Source organism: Besnoitia besnoiti, chromosome X (assembly GCF_002563875.1).
Source record: "Besnoitia besnoiti strain Bb-Ger1 chromosome X, whole genome shotgun sequence".
NCBI lineage: Eukaryota > Apicomplexa > Conoidasida > Eucoccidiorida > Sarcocystidae > Besnoitia > Besnoitia besnoiti.
Window position 1 is genome coordinate 2,055,043 of NC_042365.1, and position 24,282 is coordinate 2,079,324.

Consider the following 24,282-nt stretch of genomic DNA (forward strand, 5'->3'; position numbering starts at 1 on the left):
AGAGAGGCGCAGGAAAGGCGTTCCAGAGCGAACCACCCAGGGAACGGGGAGGGGAGGGGGAGGGGCGCTGCGGCTCCGACGGGGCTCCCTCCTGCAGAAGATGAAGTTGCCTGCTGAGAAGCGTAAAAAAGGCGAGACGCGCCAGTCAGAAAGCGGTCGCGGCAGTTTGGCAAGCCCAGTTCGCGCAGAGTTCGCCGTCGCTGCAGCGAAACAAGGACACAGGCGCCTCCTTCGCTGCGTAGCCGACGCGAATTCCCGTCTGCGCCCGCGCGAAGACGAAGGGGGAGAGCGAGGAGGACGCCGCGACAGGCGGAGAGCCGAGAAGAGGCGTCAAATAAAACTGCTGCTGCGGAGGAAACGAAGCCGCAGGCCAGCGTCGCCAGCGAAGAAGCAGACGGCGAAGCGGGTGCGGGGTGTCACGCCGCAAACAGAAGAGTGGATCGGCGAGGGCTTCGCCGGAGAAGGCGGACAGACAGGAGGTAGGGACGAGTCAGAAGCGCGAGGTTGTGCGCTGGCACGCGGGCAGACGAGGAGACAGTCGCCGGCTGGAAAAGCCGCGAGGACGATGCACGAGGGCAACGCAGGCTGGAAGCAGGAGCGGAACGGAGGCGCAAAAAAACAAAGGGGCATTCGAGCCGGTGAGCGCGAAATTCGAAACGTGAAAGGCAGATGCGACGACGCGGAGAGACTCAGCGGCGCAGCGACGGAAAAAGAGTTGAGAAACGCGGACGCACAGAGGCCCCGACAGGTGACGCGCACAAGGCGAAGAAGAAGGAGATGAGCAGGCGAATGAAGAGACGAAAGACAAAACTGAAAAGAAAGACGACACACAGAAGCAGAGACCAATGCTTCCACACGGTAGCCCCAGTGCGCACGCGGTACGTGCGGAGGTCCGCTCCTGGAGGGCACGAAGGGACGCGATCTGCACTTCGGGTGGAAACCTGAGTCAGAAAAACGAGAGACACCAAGCAAAGGAGAAAAACGGAAGAGAAAAGTCAGCAGAGTGAAGTTCAAGTGGAGCGAAAAAGCTGTCAAAGAAGGACCTTCACAACGGCCTCGTTTCGCGTGTACGAGTGTACGTACACCGGGGCATCACGCCATCTGCGATCGATGCGTGGCGAAGGAATGCAGAAAAAAGCAGAGTGAACAATCTTTCCTGGGTCAGAGTTCAGCGCCGTTGTCTCGAAATGCTTTTTCGCCTCCAGAAGCGCGCGAAACTTGCTCGCTCGCTGCTCTGAAAATACCGCAAAGATTCTACAAAATGCTGCATGTGGCGTGAAGATGCCCCATGGGGTGGTGTGTAACCGTCCTAAAAAAGGAGAAAGCGGACGCGCCAGGCCTCAGGGTTTCTCAAATAAGACAGAGAAGCGATAGAAGGCAAAACAGACTGAATATTGCTGCAGAATCGAGGCGAAAGCAACCTGTTTCCCAGCAAACATCCGCTTCTCAGGCTATTTTGCGCGACTGTCTAGCGTCCTTCAGGCGCCCGACCCCCCTTAGCTCGTGCGATCTACAAGGCTCTCACCGGCAGAGCACTCCAGCGTTTAGAAAAACTCTGCGGCGTTGCTGCGAAACTCTAGCCGTGCGCTGTCTTCCCCCTTGACGGACTTCTTCTACGGCAATCACAAACAAGTCTTACCTTTGTTTTCGCCCTTTTTCTTGAATTCCGTGATTCCGCTTTTTAGCTTCCGTACCCGACTTCTCTCCCGCGGCGTGGTTTCCGTGTGGCAGGCAGGAGGAACTCGCTCCTTCCTCGTTTCTTTGATTTCTTTGGACTTCTCCTCTTCTAAAATGGCAGAGAACAACGCAAATGCCGCCCAGAAGTTTCAGCGCAGCATCGAGGAGCTTACTGCGCAAAACCCGCATACAGATGTGAGCCTGTCTCCGGATATCTTTTTGAGAAAGCGTCTTCCCTCCTGGACGGGCATCCGGCCGCATGCTCGCGATGCCCTTATGAGCATTCCTCTTTGCTGTGCACATGCCTTTTCTGCTCCCTGATCGATTTATGATCTACAGAGAGAGGCTCATTCGAGTTGTTGCGTGCATGTGCACGAGGGAGAGATGTGCGCGTGGACCTCCCTCGCATTTTCTGCCAGCACGGCGAGCGTGACTGTGCGCATCTCGCCTGAGGTCCTACCCTGAACAAAGAAGAGTATGACAATTCGCGAGACGAGTCCGTGCCATTTGAACGTGTTGGTATTCGCGTGCGGCGCAGAAGTGCGCGCGTTTGATCGGTAGTGTCTGCTTCGCGCGCCTGGGTTCGAGCTCCCCGATTCGGGGAAGCGGACATAGCGGATGACGTGAGAAACATGGTTGTCTTCTTCTTTTTCGCAGGATCCCCGATGCATGCAAATCAACCAGATGAACAACTGCAGCATGCGCTACGCCATGTTTGCGCGCTGCTGCAAAGAGTTGGGTGACGACAACACTCGCTGCAAGTGAGTGAGAAAGAGGCTCCGCGCGGCAGGCTGCTTCGAATATGTATGTACACGTATATGTCGCGTGCGTGGCTCGTATTCATATATATCTGTGTATGTGTATGTGATGGATACGACGGGCGACTGTGACCTTGAATCTGAGGAGAGTTTGGCGACGCTTTCTTTCTATTTCTAAGCCTTCGCAGAGATGCAGGAGTGTGCATTTTGGCTTGTCGTATTGGAGCATTTGTTTCTCTGTTTCCGGGGGAAGCTTCGCCTGCCACGACACGTATCTCGGCACCTCTCCCTAGAATTTGAATCTGCGGCGGATTCAGGACGGCCGGCGTTCCCGGGGGCGCATGCAGCGACGAGGCCTGGGGTGTCTCTTGGACTGTCACGTGAGTGTCCACGCCGCAGGAGGGCTGTTTTTTACACGTTTCTTGAGGGTTTTTCTCCGCGTCTCTGACCGTGCGGCGCCTGCAGGTACCAGTTCTACCGCGCCCAGGTCGCGTGCCCCATCGAGCAGATCGAAATCTGGGAGGACCATCGCCAGAAAGGTGCGTGTATCTTCAGATTTTCTCTCCTCGCTGTTTGCTCCAGTCCCCGCGCCTCGTGTGCGGCGAAAACCTGAGTTTTCCCACATGTTCTCGGCGCTGGCGCGGATTCTTTTCTTGCGCCTGTTTTGGGGAGTATCTGCACGACGCGAGGGCGTTTTCCCCCCTGTTTTCCTTTTCAGGCTCCTGCCACTTCGACCTTCTGCCCGAGTTCTCCACGCGGCACATGTGGCAGTAGAGAGCGGACTTTGTTTCCTTTGGGGTTATCTCGTCGCGTCGCGCGACGTGCGGCACTCCAGAGCGTGCGCCACAGGCTCAGCCGTGTCGTGCGAAGAAAAGGCGGATCTCTGCAAAGAAGAGGAAAGCATTGGCGCTTCAGCGGAAATGCTGCGCAGGCAGATGCCCTGCGTCTCTTGTCCCCGTGGGGAGAGAGGAATGCGAGGCCTTCGGCACGTTTGCCTAGCCTCAACCTACCGCGCCCACCGCGCGAAGCCGAGCCCTGCTAGCGGCGACGGAGCGCGTGCGCACCCCGGAAGACTGCAGCGGGCTGCTTCGCAGGTTTCTGCGCGTTGAAGACTAGACAGAGAGCGGCGCGAGAAACGTCGGCTGGCGTCTTCCTCTTCGAGAGTGCTTCAAGAGCCCCCTCCGGCCTCCGCGGGGAGCGATAAAGCAGGTGCGACGAGTCTGCGCGATTCTTCGTGCGTCGCCTGCGCATGCAGCGCAGGCGCGTGTGAGGGCTCTGCCTTCGCGTGCAGGACGCCGTCCTATCGCGTCTACACATGTGAAGTGGAAAAGGCAATTGTACTTTGAAAAACAGAAGACTCGCTGTCTCCTGAAGTCCCCCTGTCTCGCGGCTGCAGGCGTTCATCGCCTGATCCGCCGAGACGGGAGACAGCCAGGCAACGCGTGAGAAATCATGTCAAGCTAGTCCTCTATCCTCGCCCCGAGGAGGAGGCGCGCGAGACGCCACGAGGGCCCAGCTGCGGCCGCTCCCTGCAAGAAAAAAGGAACACCGCGAGCCACACCGCGCTGCGGACACTTGCCGGTCTGTCAGACCCAGAAAAATCGCGAATGAGGAGGCGACAGACACTCTCGCCTCGCCGTTCCAGGTGGGCGGCGTGGCACGGGGAAGGGGAGCTTCTTCGTTGAACGGGACAGGTTACCAGTTAAAGCGTACGACGAGCCTTGCGGCCGGTCCGCGACACACTCGCTCTTTCTCTCGCTCACTAAAAGCCTGAACTCTCCTTAGCGGCTGCGCACACGTAGGGGCGGTTTGTCTAGTAGACAACTCTGCAGCGGGGAAGAAGCAACGAAAGCGTTGCGAAGCAACGCAGGAAGAGGGTGAGCACCCCGCTTGCTTCCACGAGTGACTTCTCATCGCTGGCTTTTCGTCGTTATCCTCCCTCTCGATGTGAAGCCGGGGGGCTTCACATCGGATTTTTTTAGCTCTGCAGCTGCGGCTCACGCTTAAGCAGGCGCGGCTGCCAGCTACGAGTGCGCCGCGCGACTCCGTCAGCGCCTTTCTGTCTCTCGCCCCTGCACACGTAGCGCAAAGCTCGCGGCCGCTTAGGGTCCCTCCTCGTGCGATAGGCTCAGACTGTGTGTGATCTGTCCCGTAAAAACGACTTCTGGAACTACCTTCTCTCTACAGCACACTGCCAGGCAGCGCGAGGCAGCAGAGCCACCCCTTGTTACACTCAAAAAGCAGCAGTCCGGGAGATCTTTCTCCCACGATCCACCGGAAGGTTGCGTGTTCGCTGCGGCGCGCAAGCGTCGCGGCTGTTGCGCGAAGCACGAAAGGCTTTTGGAGCATGGCCTCGAAAGCGAATGAAATCCCCCCAAGCCCGACGAGCGGGTCTGTTCGGGCGCATATAATGATTCTGAACACGTATGCATGCATGCGCATCTGCGTGTGTATGAAGTTGAGCCGCTTGCTGCATACGGATCGATGCAGCGCGTAGGCTGCCGCCTCGAGGAGTGAAGCATCTGTTCCTGCTAGACACCTGCCGTCTCCTTTCTTCTCTCTCTTTTGCGTGGAGGCACGTGAATGTGTCTGCCCCAGAGTCAGTTTTCTGAGTTTTTTTTTAATTCGCTTTTCACAGTCGCCTTGACTCGACTCCGGCGGGGCTGCGTGGCGCGCAGGGCCCGCGCGCGCTGGGAAATGAGGAGTCGCCTGACACAGGAGAAAGTGTCCGCGGCTCTATCGATCAGCGACACAACGCAGCGCCATGCTTGTTCTCTTCCTGCTCTGCGCCTGGGTGTGCCTCTGCAGGCTGCGGCCTTCACAGCTTCTTTGCCGTCAGTCGCCGCGGGGTAGCCTCGGGTTCAGATATCGAAGGTGTCTCTTCGTGTGCTCACAGGGCCTCTAATCTACGTGAGAGCGCTGTGGCAAGAACGACAAACCCATCCGGTTGCCCTGGGGGTACATGATGAGAATAGGTCAAAAATGCGAGACGCCGCGCCCGCGCGGGGCTTTCCTCTGCTTCCCCCTGGCGCAGCCCTCTCCTGAGCGCCGCGTGCGAGAGGCCCTCCTCGAGAACTCCACATCCAACGCCTCAGATCTGCACTACCCAGGAGCTGCAGACCTGCCACCTCTAGGGGGAGCGTAGCAGCGCGAGTCCCGCGCTCGGTCCGCGTCCTCAGCCCGAGCTGTGAGTCAAAATCTCAGCAGAGGCCAGGGAGGCTCGACAGAAGGAGGCGGAGTTGGCGGCTGCCCAGGAGGGCGAGGCCCTTCCCCTGCCTTCAGATCTGGTCGCGCCCCGGGGCAGTCCCGCGAAGACCTTTGGAGCTCCAGGCGAGTGAAGAAAGCATGCGCGGCGGCAACCGCCCTCCCGGCATGCCTTTGACGACTGCACTCGCAGATGCTGATGCTGCTTTGAATCACTGCGACGATTGAGGCCGTCGCGGCGATGTGTATTCTTGTTTTCCGTGCCTCCCAGGCGGCTTAGGCCTGCGCGACAAACAGGCGCAGGCGGCCTTCTGCTCGACAGCGACTTGATCGGAGGAGGGAGAGATGAGGGAGAAGAGACTCCCGCGCTGCACACGTGGGGACGCTTCGCACAGCTGCTGCGCTGTCCCGAGGACGTGGCGCGAGAGGCTTTCTCTTGTTTCTGTGGATCTCCACGGATCTGCTCCACGAAAGGAAGGCCGGTCACGCGTTTCTTTACACGTTTTTGCTGAGGCAGAAGTCCGTTTTCGTGCCACGCGGGCCTCGCACGCAGCCGGGGCACGTGTGTTGTCTGACGAGTGTCGAGACGACGCGGCGCACTGAAGTCCGCATGAAGGCTGGTACATTACTTCACTTTGCATTTTCAAACCACGATATTCATCGGTAAAGATTCTTGGTTCGGACTTGCAGACGGTCTCGCGCGAGGTCGCGCGTAGAACCGTTCGGACAGCTCGCTGTTTCTTTCTTCGTGCGTTTGCGGGGGTCCTAGTCCTGCCTCGAACGCGCAGCGACCCGACATCTTTTTTCCCTTTCTTTTTTGCAGAAAACTCCCGCAGATTTCAGCGCGCCGCGGCCCCTCGCCGCGCTGGGCTGCGGTTTTTTCCTCTCTCTGTGGGCTTTGTCCAACTCTCTTTCTCTCCCTCGTCTCTGCGCGCCGCGCGCGGCAACCACACTTCTGGGGCGGGAAAAAGCTTTCTCAAGCTTTTTGCTCGCGCCTCTCGCCCGTCGTCGAGCAGTTTTTTCGTGCGGCCGTCGCGGGCGCGCGTTCCTTTTTCTGTTCGTCATTCATTGGTGCCATTCTTCGCCTGACTGCGTCCCTTCCCGCGCTTCTCCCTCCACCGGGGGCTAGTAGTCTGTCTCCCTGCGCTCTCCCCCTTTGCGGACGCCCATTTTGCGTCTTTTTCTGGCTCGTTGTCTCCCCTCTCTGCTTCGGCGCACTCTTCGGCCGACCCCTTCCCACGTCTGTTTCGCCCCGGCAGCCTCCTTGGCTCCTGTCTCCCCTCTTTTTTCATCCGTTGGACCTAGGCATCTCGTCTTTTTCCCTGTCTCTCCCCTGGCGGTTCCGCGCGGGGCTGCGCCTTTCTGCAGCTGCCTCGCCAGCCTATGATTGGCGGTCTGCCGCCGCCCGCTTGTCCTTTCTCTGGTTTCGATTTCTCGCGACCCTCACGCGCAGAAGGATGGCAAAGAAGAAGAAGGCGAGCCCCGCGCGGCGGGACGTGAGCGCTGCGGGCGGCGCTCTGCTGCCGGCATCTGCGGCGGCGAAAACGCGCGTTTTCCTGCGCGAGCGCGTCGAGCCGGCCGCGCCGCGCCGCATCGTCGTCGCGGACCCGCCAGCCCACGAGGAGGCCGCGCCCGCCGCGGCCTCTGAGACTGCGGAGACGCGGAAGGCGCGGCTGCTGGGAATGTCGCTGGACGCGGTCATTCGCGCGGAGGAGAGTGCGCTTCGCGCCGAGAAGAAGGCTTCGCGCGCCGGCGCGCGGCCTCAACTGAAAAACGAGACGCCGCGGCTGGTGACACGGCTGCCCGGACCCGTTGCGGGCGCCGCACCCGCGGTGCTGCGCCCCGCGCAGGCCCGAAGCGTCTCCCTGAAGCCCGCAGTCCCAGTCCCTTCTGCACCGGCTGCTGTCTCCGCGGCCTCCGCGGCCGCCGTGGACGGGGGTCTGGGGGCCGCCTCCAGCAGCGGGCGCAGCGTGCTGCGCGCCGAGGGCGGGGTGGGCGCGGGGCGCCTATTTCGCCAGGCGATGGTCGGGCGCGGCGCGAAAGGGGCGAGTGTCTCCTGGGACCGTAGCGAGGGGCCTGCGGTGGCAGTCCGCCTCGTCGCCGCCCAGACGGCGGGACCGGCGGACGAGTTGTCGGAGCGCGAGGAGGGCGAGGCGGAGGAGAGTTGCGCCAGACAGAAGGACGGAGCAGCTGCAGAAGCGCAGGCGCCGTGCGTCGCGGCGTTGTGTCGCGGGGAGGCGCCGGGTGGCTCCCGCGCGAGCTCGAAGAGAACGAGCGTTGAGGAGGGGTTGATTTGCGAAGACGATGAGGACGGCACGGACCGCAAGCGGCCCCCCTACTCTTCGCGGAAGCCTGAGGGCACTGGGGCCTCGCGCCTCCTCAACGGGACCGGCGTGCAGCTCATCGCCGCCGCGAGCCACAACCGGGCGCGCCTCTCCAGCCGCACTCCCCTGGGCGTCCGCCTCTCACCCGCAGCGACCGGCTCGCCCACGCCGCGCGTGAAGCTCATTGGGCGCGATGAGGCCGGCGGCTCGAGGCTGACTGGAGACGACGAGATAGACGCCGAGAGGGGGGAGGACGCGGCCGCAGCGGAAGGGGGTGATGAGGAGACGCCCTCCTCGCTGGACGCCGGCGGAGTCCCTCGGAAGGTCGTTCTCGCGGGGGACGGATTCGGAGCCGCGGGCGAGAGGGGGCTGCAGGCCCGCCGGAGGGCCGCAGCGGGGGGCGCGGACGCGACGGCGGCACCCGAGGGCGAAGTGGGCGCGGAAGATGGCGCGGCTCGACTCACAGCCGCCAGGCGCAACGCGGGGCTCTCGGCCTCGCGCCCAGTGTCCGTGGGCGCGAGAGGACTGGCGGAAGTCTGCGTGCAGAAGCCGGCGCCGGTAAAGAGCGGAGAGAAGAAGGGCAAGAACAAGCCCACGCGAGGCGACGAGAGGCGTGCGGCTCGCGCGTGCCTGCAGGCGGCCGCGAAGGCCGCCGCGGCGTCGTCTTCGGCGCTGCGAGTGTCTTCATCTCGCGCGGTTGTCGTGGACCGCGAGGCGGCCCAGGGCGACAGAGCCCTTTGTGCGTCTCCGAAACCCGCGGCTGGAAGGCGTGCAGGAGCCGGGGCGTCGATCGGCCGCGGCGACGACGAGGCCTCCTCTGCGACCCCGGGCTCGGGCTCGCCACCCGCTCGCCTCGCCGAAAAGGAGACGGAGGGCGCGAGGAGGTCTGCGTCTCCACCTCCGCCGGAGGAGGACGCCCGCCACCGCGGCGGCCGCGCGTCGGCGGGGGGCGGCCTTCGCGGGAGGGGCGCCTCCAGCGCAGTTGGTCGGGGAGACAGGCGCGCGAGAGAGGAGGATTCTGAGAGAGACACTTTCGCGAGGGCAGAGCGGAAAGGCGCGGAGACAGATGCGTGGGGGGTTTCTCGGGGCAGGTGCGACGGCCCGAAAGTCCTTGGGGGCCGCGCCGGCAACCCAATCCTCGTTCTGCCGCCGCCGACCTCAGCGGGGACTGGAGACCGACGCGACGGCGGCTGGAGCGGCGAGGACGCTGCGCGCCGCGTGATGCGGCGAGACGACTCGCGCGAAGAGCGAGGAGAGGGAGCTCGGGGCGTGTTGCAGTCTGAACGCCTCGCTCGAGACTGCCGTGGCCGAAGACTGGACGGAAGTCTCTCGAGGCAGGGCCCCGAAGAGCCCGCAGGCCGCGCCTCCACGGCGGGGGAAAAGGCCCTTCTGAGGGGGCGCGCGGGCCGCAACAGGGACCTCTCGCCCTCCGCACGCAGCTCCGCCTCGCACCGTGACCGTGAGCAGGCCTGGTCGGCGCGAACCCAGGACGCCGCTCGGTCTCCTTCGCTGTCGCGCCCGCGAAGCGGCCGCGACTGCAGAGCAGGAGGCGCGTCGAGGTCGCCGTCTGCGCGAGGAGACCGACGCCAGGGCTTTTCTGTGAGGGACGCTGAAGGCCGAAGACGAGACCGAGCCGACGACCTTTCGAGGTCGCCGGGGCCGCTGGAAGGAAAGAGCCGCCGCCGGGCAGGGACGAGGAGCCCGAGAAGGGACAGTCGCAGCAGGAGCCTAGAGAGGGCGAGGCCAGTGGCGCCTGGGACGTGGGGCGCGCAGAGACAGACGACGCGCCGGGGCGCCTCGTGGGAGGACAGAGAGAGACAGCGCTCGGTCTCTCCTTCTCCGCAGAGGCGCCGCGGAGACGCGACCACTGTGCGCGGCGCCCCACAAGAGGGTGGGCGAGCCGCGGCCGCGGAGGGCTCGGCGCGGGGCGGCAAAGGAGCTGCGCAGGGCCTTCCCGAGGAGAGGGAAGGCGAGAGAGTCGACCTCGAGAGCGGCGAGCGGCGAGAGGCCAAAGACGGAGAAGGGGAGGCGTCCTTTTCTTCTGCACGCATCGTGATCTTGTCGGGGACTCAAGAGCGAGGCGCGTCGGGCCGCGGAGACGGAGCTGTCAGAGATGCTGCGAAGAAGAGGCAACGCAGCCGGTCGGGCTCACGAGAAGACAGAGCGAGACGCGCAAGTCTAGACGCCGCGATTGCGCCTCAGAACCGAAGTTCGTCACGAGGACCAGAGGGACGAGCCCCGTCTCCTCAGGCGAAGCGTCTCCGTAGAACAGATGAACCGCTGGGAGACCCGCGCGCCCGCTCTCCACTGCCAGCCTCCACCGACCCCGTGAAACGCGACGGCGAGCGGCGCGGAGTGAGGAGTCGCAGCTCGTCGCTGGAGCAGCACTGCGCCCGGCAAGGCCCGCCTGCGAAGAACGTTGGCGGACAGCGAGGCGGCGCGGCCCGGGGGCCTGGGACGACTGGTCCGCTACCGCACCCGGGCGCCCGGCGCCGCGGGTCGTCCCACGGCGGAGCGGACAGGGACCGACGGAGCATGAGTCGACGCGGGCGATCCGTCTCCGAGCACGTTTCTCGAGGGCCTTCGCCTCGAAAACGGGGCCGACAGGCGAGCCCGCTCCGAGGCCGGGATGATCGCTTCTTGCGGCGCGGGAGCCGCAGCCGCAGCTGGTCGACCGGCGGGCCTGGTCGAGCCCAGCGCGGCGGGGACACCCGCGCCGCGCCAGGAGGCCGCGGCGCGTCGCTGTCGCTGCGGAGGGGCGGTGGCGTACCCCTTTCGGCGAAGCGAGTAGACCGAGGACGCAGTGTCTCCGCGTCGACGCACTCACCACGAGGCCGGGGCGGGCGGTCCCCCCACTCGCTGTCGCCGCGCGCGGGCGCGCCTGCGGGACGCAAATGGAGCCACGGTCGGAGCTACGAGAGTCGACGGTGGGACTCGCGCGACTTCGGCCGGAGCAGGAGCGCGACGCCGGACTCGAGGCGAGGCCCTTCCAGCCGCAGCTGGAGTGGATCGCGGAGCCCAAGCGAGGACCGAAGAAGGGGACCCTATCGCCGCGGTCGCGACAGAGCGAGAGGAGCGTATCACTCCTCTTCCTCGTACTCGCTATCGCCTTCGCCGCGTCGTGGCCTGCGCACAGCGTACTCGAGCCGCTCGTCGTCTCCACCCGGAGCCCGCGATCGCCTGCGAGGCCGCCATGGAGACTCGTCGCCGTCGCCCGTCGCCAAGGGTCGCGGCTACCGCCGGAGTTATTCGCCGCGCCTCGAAGAGGCCCGCGCAGGGCCGCGAGGCCGCGGCGTCGACGGGCGCGGATACGAGCCAAGGAGACCAGGCAACCAGGACCCGCCCAGCACGGCGGGCCGTCGGCTGCCAGGTTCGATGGGCCCGCAGCCTGACGGGGACCGGAGACACGAGGGGCCGCCGCGGTACGACGCGCCGGGCGAGGCCGCGGTCGGGAGCGTGCCGGTGGTGTTGCGGACGCGTCGGCAGCGCGAGGAGTCCCAGGAGGAGCGGCCGATGATGAAAACCGCGCGGCATCCGTACGCGGGTCCGGTCGTGCTGACACCGCCGACCTCGTCTCGCCACTCCGGACCCGCGCACCCGGTCGTCTACCGCCCGCACGGGCCCGCTGGAGCCCAACCGGAGCGCCGCGGGTCGACTGGCCCGAGCCGCAGAGACGGACGAGACGTGGATGGAGACAGACCCTACGGCCTGGGTGGTCACGCGTCCGGCTCTTCGCAGGACGACCCGCGCATGGGTCCGGCCGCGCGGTGCTACGACGACCCCCGCCGCGGTCCCCCCGTCGGGGGGGGCCGCGGCGAGCCGGAGCTGGACCTGAGGAGACAGGCGGCTGGCGACGGCGCGCGGGGCGCTCGGCTCGACCGGGCGGGAGACAGCCTCGCGGGTCACGGGCGCAGCGCCCAGCCCACGATGCCGGGTCCAGACGACTCGCCGCCGCGTGCGTGCCGCGAGTACGTCCTCGGCCGCAGGTGCCCCGCGGGCGGCGGCGCGAAGTGCCCCTTCCTGCATCCCGCGCAGAGAGACTTTTTCAAGTTCGATCAACACTCGCTGCGGCTGAAGCAGACGTACATGCACGAGGCTGCAGCGCTCGGCTGGACGCCCTCGCGGCGCCACGGAGGCGCGCGCGCGCCCGACGGCGACCGCGGGCGCGTGGAGCCCAAGGGGCCGGCGGGCGCCCGGAGATTGGATCCCCGCGGCCAGGAGCCCGACAGCCGGAGGAGGCATTCCGGGACGGACGAGGGCAGAACCCGCGAGGAGGAGGGCCGCAGAGACAGGAGAGCGGCCGAAAGCGCGCGCGAGAAGAAGACCGGCGGCGTAGATCAGACTGAGCAACAGCGCAGAACCGGCGACGAGCGAGTGACTGAGGAGAAGGCTGGAGGCGGAGACGACAACGAGGAGGCGCGGAGGGAGCCAGTGCAGCGCTCAGCTTCGCAGCAGAGGGCGCTGGACGGTTACTTCAAAAAACAGACTGCGGAGTTCCTCAACGCCGAGTCCTACATGGAGGGCTGGTGCAAGAAAGAGCTCATTGAGGTGAGCCTACGAGAAGAACCGGCTACCGTGATCCCGGCGAGAGGCGGGCAAACAGTGGATTCGACACAGGCAGCGCATAGCAGATGAGGCAGCGGTATCCTCTTAACACCTCCCAGGGGCGGGGAAAGAAAAAACTGGAGCTAAAAAGAAGCGAAGAGAAAAAGATGCTGGCAGCCCACAGATGCGAACACGGTCAGGGTCTTGCCCCGTTGAGGTGTCTGTGTTCGAGGCTCGAGTGACTTGCGATGCGTTTTCCCTCCCTCTGTTTGCAGTACTTCTACGACGAATATCTGAGCCAAAACATGACGAAGGAGGATGCGCTTGCGTCGGCGACAGGTGAGGCGAAACTGCCTGGCGTGCCTCTTTTTCTGCGTCTCTCTCTACCTGGTTTGTGCCTTGCCGTCTCCGCGAGTTTTTCGTTTTCCGTCTCACGCGGCCCCCATCTCCTGCGTCGTGGCGATGCTCTGGGTCGTGTCTCAAGCTCTCTCCGGCCCCGTCTCCTTGTGGTGTGCGCGCCTCGACTTCGGCTGTCGGCCTGGCCAGCTCTGCGCCCGGGCTCGATCCCGGGTCTCTTCTCTCTTTGTGTCGACTTTGTTTTTTCTCTTGTGTTTCGTTGTGCGCCCTTCTGTCCAGCGTACGTCGAGCGCCCCGAGGAGTACGGCCTGCGCAGAACCTCTGCGGAGGGTGGGCGAGAGTCTGCCTCGTCGTAGACAAACGCCTCCGCTTCCAGTCGCAAGACACGGGGGGAATCGCAGGACACGCGCACACGTGAAACTGCCGCCTAAGAAGGCACAGAGGCCAAGCGCTGCGCGCCAGGGGCCGATAAAAGGGCCTAGGCCCGCGCATGGGCGAGATCGAGGGAGAGAGAGAGCGGAGGGCGCGGCGCTGCCGAATAAAGATCGCGTTTTCTTCTGCCTTTCTATGGGGGCCGCCCCAGCATAATTCGTGCGCTGCTCAAGAGGAGAGAGGAAAGAGTGGATATGACTTTATTTTTCGAACGACGGCGTCGAGAGAGGCCGGACGCTGGGGCGGGAAGAAGAGGGAGGAGAGGGCCGTGGGAGGCTAGTTCCGCGGAGGCTTGGTAGGAGGAGAAAACGACACTGTTGGTAGTCCACGCGGATATTTGCCAAAATCTCAACGTCGTGTCGTCCGCGTGTAGTTTTTCCGCACTGCATTTTCGCATCTCAAAAAACACGCGTCAAACGTTGCTGCCTCCACTCCCTTTGCTCTTGTCCTCCTTTACCTCCAGATAGATTGGGTGTCATATCTGCGGCGTGTGCTGTACGTTCTCTTGTTGCGGGGGTTGATCTCTTTGCGGGGCGACCCCCCTTCTCGACGGTCTTCTTTTTCCGCGAAACCCTCGCTTGAAGAAATTTCACAGTGTGTATAAATGCTCCCGCAAAGGACTGAGGCAGGGCGGCTTCCACGTGCACGAAACAACATTTGTCACAGACTGCGCGTTTGGTCTTTTCGCGGCTCGTCTCTTCTTTGCAAAGACTGAAGCGCAGCACACTCGCACGACCGCGAGCTCTTTTCACCTGGCTGGAGGAACGGGGTTGTCCGTTCGCCGCTTGCCCCCTCGGGCTGCGGACAGCAACGCCATCGGGTTGCGCGTTGGTCGACAAAGCGGCGAGTCCACATTCTTACAGGCGCACGCTCAGCTGTTGCCTCTCGCCACATACATTCATATCACTACCTGCATTTACATCCAGATTTTTATCTATATATGAGTATATATATATGTTTATATAGTGTGTGCCCATACGTATGCGGTGCGTAGACCGAACACTTTTCACGGAGGATATCCGGCCTGGAATTTCTCACCGCAGTGCTGCGCGGGCGAGCGCCGCACTCCTGTCGCGACATCCGATGAAAGACGGAGCCGCACAAAGGTCTCTATTCGTTTAAGAGAAAACAACCTGATATTTGCTCGCCTTCGCTCCAGAACACGCACTTAGAGGGCGGAGGCTGAATGCCCCCCTAAACCCGAAACAGAGGCTTCGCCCCAGCGCGAGCCGAGGCTCACGAGCAGCCAGACGGACACTGCAGGGAGACAGGTGAAGAGATTCGCAGAAGATAGGCGACGGGGGCGATTCGCGGAGGTAGCTAGTCTCTGCGTAGAGCGCAGCCGGAGGTGGCAACTCTGCTGGACCGAAGGGTGGGATTGAGAAGAAAAGTTTGTCGCGATAGTGGATACAAATTTTGCTCGTGAGGCACGAGCCGAGAGGCTCTGGCAGGCGACAAAGCCCGTAGCAAACCGCAGATTCACGCGCGCGTTGCGGGATTCGCATCGACTTCCACATCTCGCAGAAGGGCGAACGGTGACTTAGAGGAAAGCACTCAAGTCAAATTACAGGTTTTTCTGGCGTTTCTCTCACCCCACCTACGTGGCGCGTCTCCGTATTTATCCCTTCATAGTTGCACCTGCCTCGTTATGTTTTCTAGTCTCCCTACCCGTCTGCAACCTTTATATAAATATATATATATATATATATATATATACCGCTGGGTGGATAGATCTCTGCCTCATTGCCCCTTTGGATTCCACTAGGCCACTCTGGACGTGCTGTCTCATGTGTTTGGCTCTACAAGCTGCTGCGTGCCCATTCACGCCACAGTGGTGTATAGGCTTGAGCATCTCCAGATTTGAAACTAAGCAGACAAGAATACACAGCCGGGCAGTCTACACAGACCGCAGCTGCACTACGAGCATCTAGCTAAATTCCGAGCACGAGAGAGCTTTGCGGTATCACGCGGATCGGCGGAGTTATTCGGACTCTCGAAACGTAGCTGGGCGCGAAGAAGCCCCGGCGCGCTGCTCGAGGCGGCGGCCAGCGTCAGGTGACTGTCAGTCGGAGCTGCACACCAGAGAAATATGACAAGCACGAGATGCTGACCGGAGCGTTCACTAACGGCGGCGGAAGTTTTCACTCACGAAAATGAGAGAAAGGAAGTGGAGTCATTGTCGCAGGAGCTTTGAAAGATTACAATTGTGCTGCTTTGTGCGTTCTGCGAGGTTGCATGCATCCAAGGGGGCGATTGCGCTCGCGAACACATCAGACGCAGGCAGGCCAGCAACGGCGGACAAAAAAAAAAAGGAGTGCTCTTCCAGGAAAGACGTTATTCTTTCGAAGAAGCTGTCCGAAGAGGCCTCATCTTACGTGCGCTGAATGCGTTTTCTCTAGGAAGCAGGTCTGTAGACATTCAGACCGCCTTCCTAGGCCGGCGGCATGCCACAGCCAGGGCAAGGCATGAAGGGACGAACGGCGTGCATCTAAACAATAAAAGGCTCGCATAAGGCTACATTTATCTCTTTCCTCCTCGTCAACCAAACGTGTTTCACACATTTGTCGTGTCTCTTCTCTTTTTGTGAGTGTCGGGTCACTTTGAAGATGTGGTTTTGAGGTGTATGTACACCGCAGCATGCACATCTTTTTGATCGGCATGGTGAGGTAGGGTCTGCACGCTTCTTACTTCTTTCTCCTTTCTTCCTCTCTTTGTTCTTCATCCTATCTCTCTCATCTCGCTATCTCACGATCCGCCTTCCTCATGCCCGCATCTGCTGGGTTTTCCTCTCTTTCTTCTTCGTCTCCGGTCGCCGTTGTCCGTGTCTTGTCCTGCCTCGGTATATCATCGGCTCTGCCTCGTTCATCCGCCTCCCGTTGAAAATGGAGGGACAGGAGGACTAGGCGGTCTCACGCTTAGCAGAAGTGTCTTCTCTCTCGCTTAGGATGCACTCTCTCTTCGGGTTCTTTCCTCCGTACTGCTCCCGATGTCCCCACGTCCTTCTGTTATCTCGAATTCACTTCGCAGCCCTCTCTCCGCTACTGGTTCCCAAGTTTTTCTACTCATCAGCAATTCCTGTAGACGTCCACACTCCCACCCACTCCCTCTCGTGCTCCCACATTCAGTTTTCACCTTTCCGTTGGATTCGGCGCGCGGCGAGCTCTTCTCCTTTTGTGGAATACGCTGACCGCTCCGCTGCCCATGCGTTTTCAGCGTTGAGCGTGGCAACGCGATTGCGTGTCCATTCTCACCCACGCATTCCTGTGGATGTCGTGCCTTTGCGGCCTCTCTGCCTCGCTGACGCGCCTCCACGATGCAGCTGCCGTCGCCTTTGCGTGGCCTTCCGGCCTCGTGTCCTCCGGAGGCGCGCAAGCCCGCGGCGGCGTCGGGCGCGGCTCTTCAGGGCGCCGAGCAGCCGTTCTCTGCGTCTGAGCAGAGGGAAGGCGAGCGCCCGCCGCGGCGCACCGCGCCGGCGCCGGAGGCTGCGGTCGTCGCGGCTTCCTCGGGAGAGCGCTGCGGCGCCGCGCCGGCGGCCAGCGAGAGAGAGGCGCATCGCGATCCACCCGAAAGGCGCGACGCACTGGAGAGGAGCCCCGAGCAGCTTCTCCAGAAGTTCTCCACGATGTGGGCGCACTCTGGCGGCCTCACGGGCTACCTGCCCGATGCTCAGCCTCGGGCGGAAGAGGCGCGACGCGACAGCAGCCGCGGCGTGCGCGGCGGAAGTCTGCGGGAGACGCAGGACGAGGCAAGCGCGGCAGGTGCAGCGAGCGATGGGGAGTTTTTCCGCTATTGCCGCGCGTTCTTCCGCGAGCAGGAGCGGCAGCAGCGCAACGTCCTCCGGCAGCCCCTGGACCGGTAAGTGGAGGGGGAGAGCGCCGCAGAGTCGCCGGGGGCCTCCGTGGCTATGTATCCGTTTCTCAGCTCTCGCTTCGCGTGCCTCCTGTTCACAGCTGCGGCGTGACCTCGACTCGTCGGCCTCCGGCACCCCACTCGCTTGAGCAACCCGCCAAACTCCTGGGGCTTGGCGAGGCGTGTCTCATGCCGCACTTTGCGGCCGCGGCTTCTGAAGCGCTTTGTTCTCTTTCGCGTTCCCCTCGCACCGCCCGCGCCTTCTGTGGAGAGTGAGAGAGTGGCTGACCTCAGAGCGTCTGCCGCGTCTGTGGAAGCGGCGCCGCGGCGCCGACCTCAGGGACGTCCGTCGCGCGTGTTTGGCGTGTTTCGCTGCAGACTGGAGGGCCTTCGCGCGCCCCTCGAGCGAGTGTTGGCGGGAGTCGAGCAGATGGAAGAAGACGGCGCGCGCCTGCGAACGGCGAAGGAGGAAGTCCGCCGCTGCACAGCGGGGATGCACGGGGCGTGTCGGCATCTGGTGCAGGAACAAGCTCAGCTCAAGGTGCGAGGCGCATGCCGAACGAAAGAGAGCCTCACGCTGCAGGAGACACGCAGCGCCGCCGGCTGCATCTCCGCAAAAGTATAAACACAAATAGACATACCACGGAGGGTATAGGGTTTGGATTTGGCGCGCAGGAATTCCAGCGAGTTCTGGTGGCGGAGGCTGCGCGACTGGGCAGCGGCCTGTATGTCACATCGCGGCGATCCAATCGTCCGGATGTGCCTATCTGTGCGTGGGCATCAGTACGCGCGAGGCTGATATGCATGTAAAGAAGTAATAACCAAGAAATCAGATATTCTGGTGTGCGTAAAACGCTCCACAGTTAGTAAGAGCTACGCGGAGATACCCGCGACAGAGAAGCAGTCCATCGTTTCTCCTAGAGGGTGCTGCAGCTAGTTTTATGAGAACGTCGATTGCCTGCGCGATCTCGAATATGTGGTGCTTTGGATTTTCGCTTCAGGGGAAGGAGCGTCGTTCTGTGCCTTCATTTTTACCATGGACTGCGTTCTCTTCATCGCGACATCAGGGTTTAGGGAGTGCGGTGCGTGCGTCTTTCAAAGTGCTTTCTTTTCTTCCGCGGTCTATTTGCAGCACATCATCGAGGTGATTCAAAGCCGCCTCGCGTACTACACGCGCTACGAAGGTCTGCGGCAACTCCTCGAGAGCCCTCTCCTCGTCCTCTCTCCTCCCTCTTCTTCTCCCTCTCCATCTTCGCTATCTTCCTTTTCTGGCGGCGGGACGTCGCTGGACGTCTCCTCTCTTGCGAAGGCACTGGAGTTCATCGATGAGGCGACGCAGTTCTTCGCAATCCACCCTGACTACGCCGAAGTGAGGGGAGGCCTCTCTTGACATTTTTTTGTCTGCCGTCTCTTGTTGTCATGCTTTCTCTCCGTGTTTGCTCTCTCTTCTTCGCGTTCGCGGCCACCTTCGTCTCGCCGGGTTGCTCGGCTTCTTCTTGCTCTTCTCCTCCGATTTTTCTCTTCTGTTACTCGCTTCGCAGCACATCTCTCGCAGGCCGTCGACTTTCACGTGGTGTCGCACTCTCTCCGTTCAAAGAGGCCGTGTCTCTCCCTCTCTCTCTCGCGTCTTGCGCCTTTGTTTCGCTTTTTCTCGCCTTCTCTGGTCCCCAGCGTGTGGGAGGAACGCCAGCTTTCTTCTCTCTTCTGCTTCTTCCCTTCCCGAGTCTGTCGCCGCTCGCCTGCGCGACCATCTCTCTTGGAGAGTTCGCGTTTCCCGGTTTCTGCGTGTCCGCCTTTTCTCAGGCGTCAACGTACCTGCGGAACTACGGAACGCTGCGGATGCGCACGCGCGCCGTCATCCGTGCAGCGGTGCTTCAGAGCCTGGAGGCTTGCCAGGCCTCAGTCGAGAAGCGCATGCAGCAGCGGAGGACCGGAGGCGAGGCCTCTGCGTCTTCGGGGGCACAAAACAACGGCGAGCGCGAGAGGGCGACCGCCAGCTCGCTGCTTGATCCCGCTGTCTGCCACGTCCCCTTTCGCGTCATCGGCGCGCCGCTGCGCGCTCTTACGACTCTGTTGGTCGAGCAGCAAAGGAAAGGCACCGATGACAGCTACGCGAGGTAAACGATAAAACACTGGAGCGCGAAAGAATCCAAGAGGCAGCAGGCACGCGTACGCATGCGCCAGAGCGCGAAGAAGTGGCTGACGTTCACGACAGAAGAAAGGAGAAAGAGCGGCTTTGCGCGACAGGACTGCCTCAAAGTGAGGAGAGAGAGGGGGGGGGGGTGGCGGGAGAGAGGGTGAGGCGTTTTTTCTCTTTTTCATCGCCGTTTCCTCCTCGTCTTCGTGCGGAGTCTGTACCGCGCAGGGAGGGGGGGAAGGAGCGTTTGCGGCAGACGCTCTGCTGGGCCACCTCTCGAGATGCGTTTTCTTTCCTCTCTTCGCGTTCCTCTTTTCAGCGCGCTAGATCAGCTGGAGGGCATCTTCGTTGGCATGCGGCTCCGCCTGATTCTTCCTCCGCTCAAAGACGAGTTGAAGGTGAGAGGCCTCGACCACCGGGAGCAGGAAAAGAGGGAGAGGGGAGGCTTGCGAGAGAGGAGGCCGTCGCGGCCGAAAGGGGAACGGACTTCGCGCAGAGACTCTGCAGCCCCCCAAGCCTGGCGGAGGCACGCGGGGGGAGAGCCGCATGCGTCTCTGCGCAGCGCGTTTTGATAAGAGCCGCGTGAAACGCGCAGAACTATCGGTGAGGCTAAGGCCTCGCAGCGACTCTCTCTCCAGCTGCGAGATCGCGAACTCTGAACCTACACTGCGCTCTCGGTAGGGCGAGTCAAACTCGCTTCATCTCCTCTCTCAACGCCTCTGGACTGGCCTATACCGATAAATTCAGAGTAGAGCTACACTCCGCAGCTAAGACCATAGATGCCCACGGAAAACGCCCCGGAATTTTTCGCACGGAAAAGACTCGCGTTTGTTGTGTGTGTTTCGCGTGTCTCGACAAGGGTGGGGCGTTTCGAGGCTTGTCCCGATGAGTCGAATTTTCATTAATTTTTCTTATTTTTCAGCACATGCTGCTGTCGCACACGACGCTGCCCGACGCGGCGCGCCACATCGCGCGCTACTGCGTCTCGGTCTGCGAGATGGAGCTCAAGACTTTCTACGTTTTTTTCCCCAAAAGACGCGAGAAGGTGAGGCTCCAGTCTTTCTTTCGCGCTTCGTTTGCCTCTGCGTTTCTTCGGGGCGCCTCCCTCCTTCCGCGCCTCGGAGCTTTCTGTCTCTTCTGCTTCGCTGGCTCGCATCATACGCGGCTTCAGTCAGCCATTCTCTGTTCATCCACAGAGACGCGCGCCGTTTCTTCTTTTCCGCTTGCCCGCCGCATCGCGTTGCTGCTCCTCCTCTCTGTCCTTCTGCGGGCCCTGTACGAAGATGCCTTGAGCAGGGGATTTTTGCACGTTTCGTCAGTCTGGTTTCACTGATGCCTCGACTCTTGCCGATCGTATTCTGAGCTCCTTCGTAGTCGTCCGCCCCTCGCACGCGTATGCCTCCCGTGTCTTTACCGTGGGAGTTTTTCTTCCTTTTTTCCGCTTTTTCTTTTTTTTAAAAAAGCAGGATGCTCTGGGAACCCTTCTCGAGGCGATTGGGAATTGCGCATACGACTGCCTGCGGCCGCCTGCGTTGGCTTGCGATTCTGTTGAGGAGCTCAGGTACCTGCTTTCTTTCAAATTGGAAAGGCATATTGTTTTGTAGAAGCATCGGCCGTGCTCTGATTCACACGCACGCGCACATACGTCTCCCCGGCGCAATCTGGCTACGGATCCAACATCGTTCCTTTGCATACACCTATCTATCTATATATATACATCTACAGCTATATATAGAGATCTATCTGTCTGTTTCTGTTTATCTGTCGACTTCTATTTCTTTCTATATCGATCTCCCGGTCTCTTTGTACCTTTAAGTCTGTATGCTTAGGTAAAGAGATATGCACTGGACGCGCGGCACTATGCCTCATCTCCTCCATGTCCCAATGTAAATATTTAGCACGAATCTCAGTGGAAAAACTCTTTTAGATTCGCCTTACGTTTCTCCGCACTGATGCGTAGCTTCCTTGTTCCCGATACATTCTTGTTGCGTAAAGCCTCTTCTGCAGCCACGTCACGTCTCTGCCCGCCTCGCTTGTTCGCGGGTCGCTTCCAAAATTCTCTTTCCCGCTTTTTTGCTTTGCGAAAGCCCTTTTGGCCTGCGCACCAACGCCTGCGCCTTCACGATTTTTCCTTTTCCCTTTATTTTGTTCAGCGAAATCGTGGAGTCTTTGCTCCTCGATGTGCTTCAGCCGTTGGATCACGTCGAGCGAGGAAAGACTGGTGACCTCGTGCCTTTCCTCTCCGTCGTCTACAACCTTGTGCGCGTAAGGGAATTCACATTTCAGCCTCCCTTTCGGCTGCGACGGCCTTCTGCATGCCCCTATGTATCCAAATATATGTATTTATTTGTACAAACGAGCAGTCGCGATGCGGCTGCAGGCCATATACATCGACGCATGTATATGCATGCACGCAGATATCTTTTTCCAGCTAACGTTTCTAAAGTGCGCAGTCCACCATTACTCCTGCTTTCGCCATACGTGCTCTCTTTTTTTTTGTGCGCGTTTGCGGTTTCCCTTTTTTTCCAGGATGTTCAGGAGCGCTTGCTCTTCAGGGCAGACGCCTTCATTCAAGACAGAGTCTCCTGCGCCTCCTCCACGCCGACGGACCTCGTCACGTTCATCTTTTCGAGGTAATTCTCAGATGTCACTCGATAGAAAAGTCTCTTTACGCCGCACTGAGAGGACATTGTTTTTTTGAATTTAAGAGTCCAGAGAGACCCAAGAGGCTGTGTGCGGGAGTCGATCTCTGGCGCCGAGATCGCCTTTTGGCGCATTTTTTCATCAACTCCATTCTATTTAAACATCCCAGTATTAGTTCAACCATAAAAGATCTGATTTATGCAAATACTAAAATCTCGTCGAGCTGCTCCAGGCTGGAAGCGGTAAAGCCGGACTTCCCGAGCGTCTCACCGAGGAAATAAAGAAACGCTGATACTCGGCACGCCGGAAGAGAAGTCTTCATTTAAGGCAAAAAGATCGCCTGCTGTCGCCGCGTCTCTGGCGTAGCGTCGTTTTTCTCGTTCCCTTTTTGAGGACAAGCAACCTTTCGGTCACCTGCGTTCGCTTCACGTCGCAAGGTTGTGTGATCTGTTTCTTTTTCGCAGTACCGGCTTCCTCCACGTGCCGTCCTCTACGGCCTCGTCTTCGTTTTCGCTCACGTCTTCGTCTTCGGTCTTTCTGCCTTTGCAACAGGCGCTGCACCTTGTCACGCTGCTGCGGCAGACTGTCTCCGCGGAGGCCTACGGCTCTCTCTGCAGCTCCGCCCTGGAGGCCTGTTGCCTGGCGCTCGGCGACGCCGCGCGCTGCCTGGAGCTTGCGATCGAGCGCGGCGCCGCCACGCAAACAGCGCTCTCCCCGGCAGTACGCGACGCTCTCGACGCCGCGAAAGACGCCTCCTCTGCGTCCTCTACATCTTCTTCTTCCTCTTCCTCCACGGCGGCGGCGCTGCTGGCGGCGCCCGCCACGCTGAGCCTGCCGCTACACCTGGCGATGCGTCGGGTTTGCGAGGGCCTCTGTGCGCAGGCGCGCGACGAGGGAGGAGGCGGGGAGCGAAGGCGAGAGGACACCAGAGAAGAGACAAGAAACGACGTAGGAGACGGGGCGGATCGAGGCGCGTGCAGCGTCGCCGCGGTCGAGCGTGGAGGGGACGCGGTTTTTGCGCGGCTCTGGGCGGAGTTAGTTTGCCAATTTTTCCTGTTGAAGCACGTCTTGGTGCTGCAGAGCTTCCTGGACGCGTCTGACAGCCCCGAGGTCTCCCTCGCGTGCAAGAAGATCTCGTTTCCGCGGCTCCTCTTTGGCCGCGTGCCTTCGTCGGTCGCAGAGGAGCGCAGCCCGGCGGGGGCGGGCTGCTCCCTTGGCGGGAGGGGCGAGGAGACAGCGCGCCGGTCGGAGCCTCCTGCGCGCCGCGGCTTTGGAATTTTCTCCTGGTTTCTACCTGCAGACGAGGAGAAGTCGTGCGACCTGCGCAGCGAACTCGATCGCGAGGCTCGCGCACACGTAAACGACGTCCTCGCGGCACTCCTTGTGGCCTTCACGCTGCCGCTGCAAAACGTCACCGCGCAGATCCCCGCGGAGGAGCTTCTCGCCATCGAGGAGGCGGCGCGGCGGACGGCGAGCCACGACGAGGAGACGCACCGGGCGGGGGGTAAGAGCCTCACGCAGGAGCGGCCCTGCCTGCGAGAAGAGAACTTGAAGCGCGCGATGAGCGACTTCTCGCAGGGCTTGCGCGACAGCCTGCCGGCCGTGCTTCTCCTCGCGATGCTCTTCTTCGACGTTTTCGGAGGCGGAGTTGAGGGTGAAGACGCAGACGAGGAAGACCTCTGCGTCGCAGAAAGCAAAGAAAAAGGGGACAGACGCGCGTCAGATCGGCAGGGGAGTGCACAGAGAGAGGCCGCGGAGGAAAGCCTCGAGTTTCTGCTGCAGCCGCTCTTCTCGGGCATTCTGTCCGCGTACCGGTGAGGAGACGCCGCGTGTCGTTTCAGTGCCCTACGTGTGCTTTTTCTCAAACGCCGTCACGTTCCTCTTCCTTGTTTCCCGCGTCACCTGGCTCTCGAATCACGCACAGACCGTGTCTGGCCTCGTGCCTTTCGCCGTTTCCTCCCTCGCTGGAGGAGCCGATCTCCTTTCCCTCGTCTGCGTCTGCTCTCGCTCCGCTTTCTTGTCTCGGCTGCCTCGCAAGAGCTCGTTACTCTCTCTTTTTCCACGTGCGTGAAGTCCCTTCGTGTCTTTTGTTTCGGCATTTCCCTGGTGCGTTTGTCGCAGACCCGTCGCTTTTTCATTTCGGGGTCTCACTGCCTGGAATGATTTTCTTTGCATGCCTTCCTAGGGCCTTCTCCTCCCTCCTGCTGGAGGTCTTCTCGTCGCCCGCCGCCGCGCACTCCGCAGTGGGCTGGGATCCGCCGCGCAACGTCGAACAGAGTCTCCTTCGCGCCTCCTCGCTCGCCTTCAGCGCCGGCCTTCGCATCCGAGAGCTCCTCCCTCAACCGTAACGAGGCCT

The 24,282-nt window shown here is 61.4% G+C and overlaps 3 protein-coding genes across 3 annotated transcripts; all 3 read left to right on the forward strand.

The window, feature by feature from the left end:
- Window positions 1–100: 100 nt before the first annotated feature.
- On the forward strand, window positions 101–3,209 carry BESB_018350 (uncharacterized protein; the record flags this gene model as incomplete). The annotated part of the gene is made up of 5 exons (XM_029360550.1): window positions 101–748; window positions 1,732–1,872; window positions 2,335–2,438; window positions 2,901–2,974; window positions 3,154–3,209. 5 exons carry the CDS (start codon window positions 101–103, stop codon window positions 3,207–3,209), a joined length of 1,023 nt encoding a protein of 340 aa, XP_029216526.1.
- A 3,887-nt stretch (window positions 3,210–7,096) lies between these two features.
- Window positions 7,097–13,221, forward strand: BESB_018360 (uncharacterized protein; the record flags this gene model as incomplete). Its single annotated transcript, XM_029360551.1, has 3 exons — window positions 7,097–12,511; window positions 12,784–12,847; window positions 13,145–13,221. The coding sequence occupies 3 exons, from the start codon at window positions 7,097–7,099 to the stop codon at window positions 13,219–13,221; spliced, it is 5,556 nt and encodes a 1,851-aa protein (XP_029216527.1).
- Window positions 13,222–16,610: 3,389 nt separating this feature from the next.
- BESB_018370 (uncharacterized protein) lies at window positions 16,611–24,274 on the forward strand (the record flags this gene model as incomplete). Its single annotated transcript, XM_029360552.1, has 11 exons — window positions 16,611–17,152; window positions 17,525–17,687; window positions 18,279–18,515; window positions 18,950–19,263; window positions 19,603–19,681; window positions 20,206–20,328; window positions 20,750–20,844; window positions 21,437–21,548; window positions 21,813–21,916; window positions 22,391–23,740; window positions 24,112–24,274. The coding sequence occupies 11 exons, from the start codon at window positions 16,611–16,613 to the stop codon at window positions 24,272–24,274; spliced, it is 3,282 nt and encodes a 1,093-aa protein (XP_029216528.1).
- Window positions 24,275–24,282: the final 8 nt, after the last annotated feature.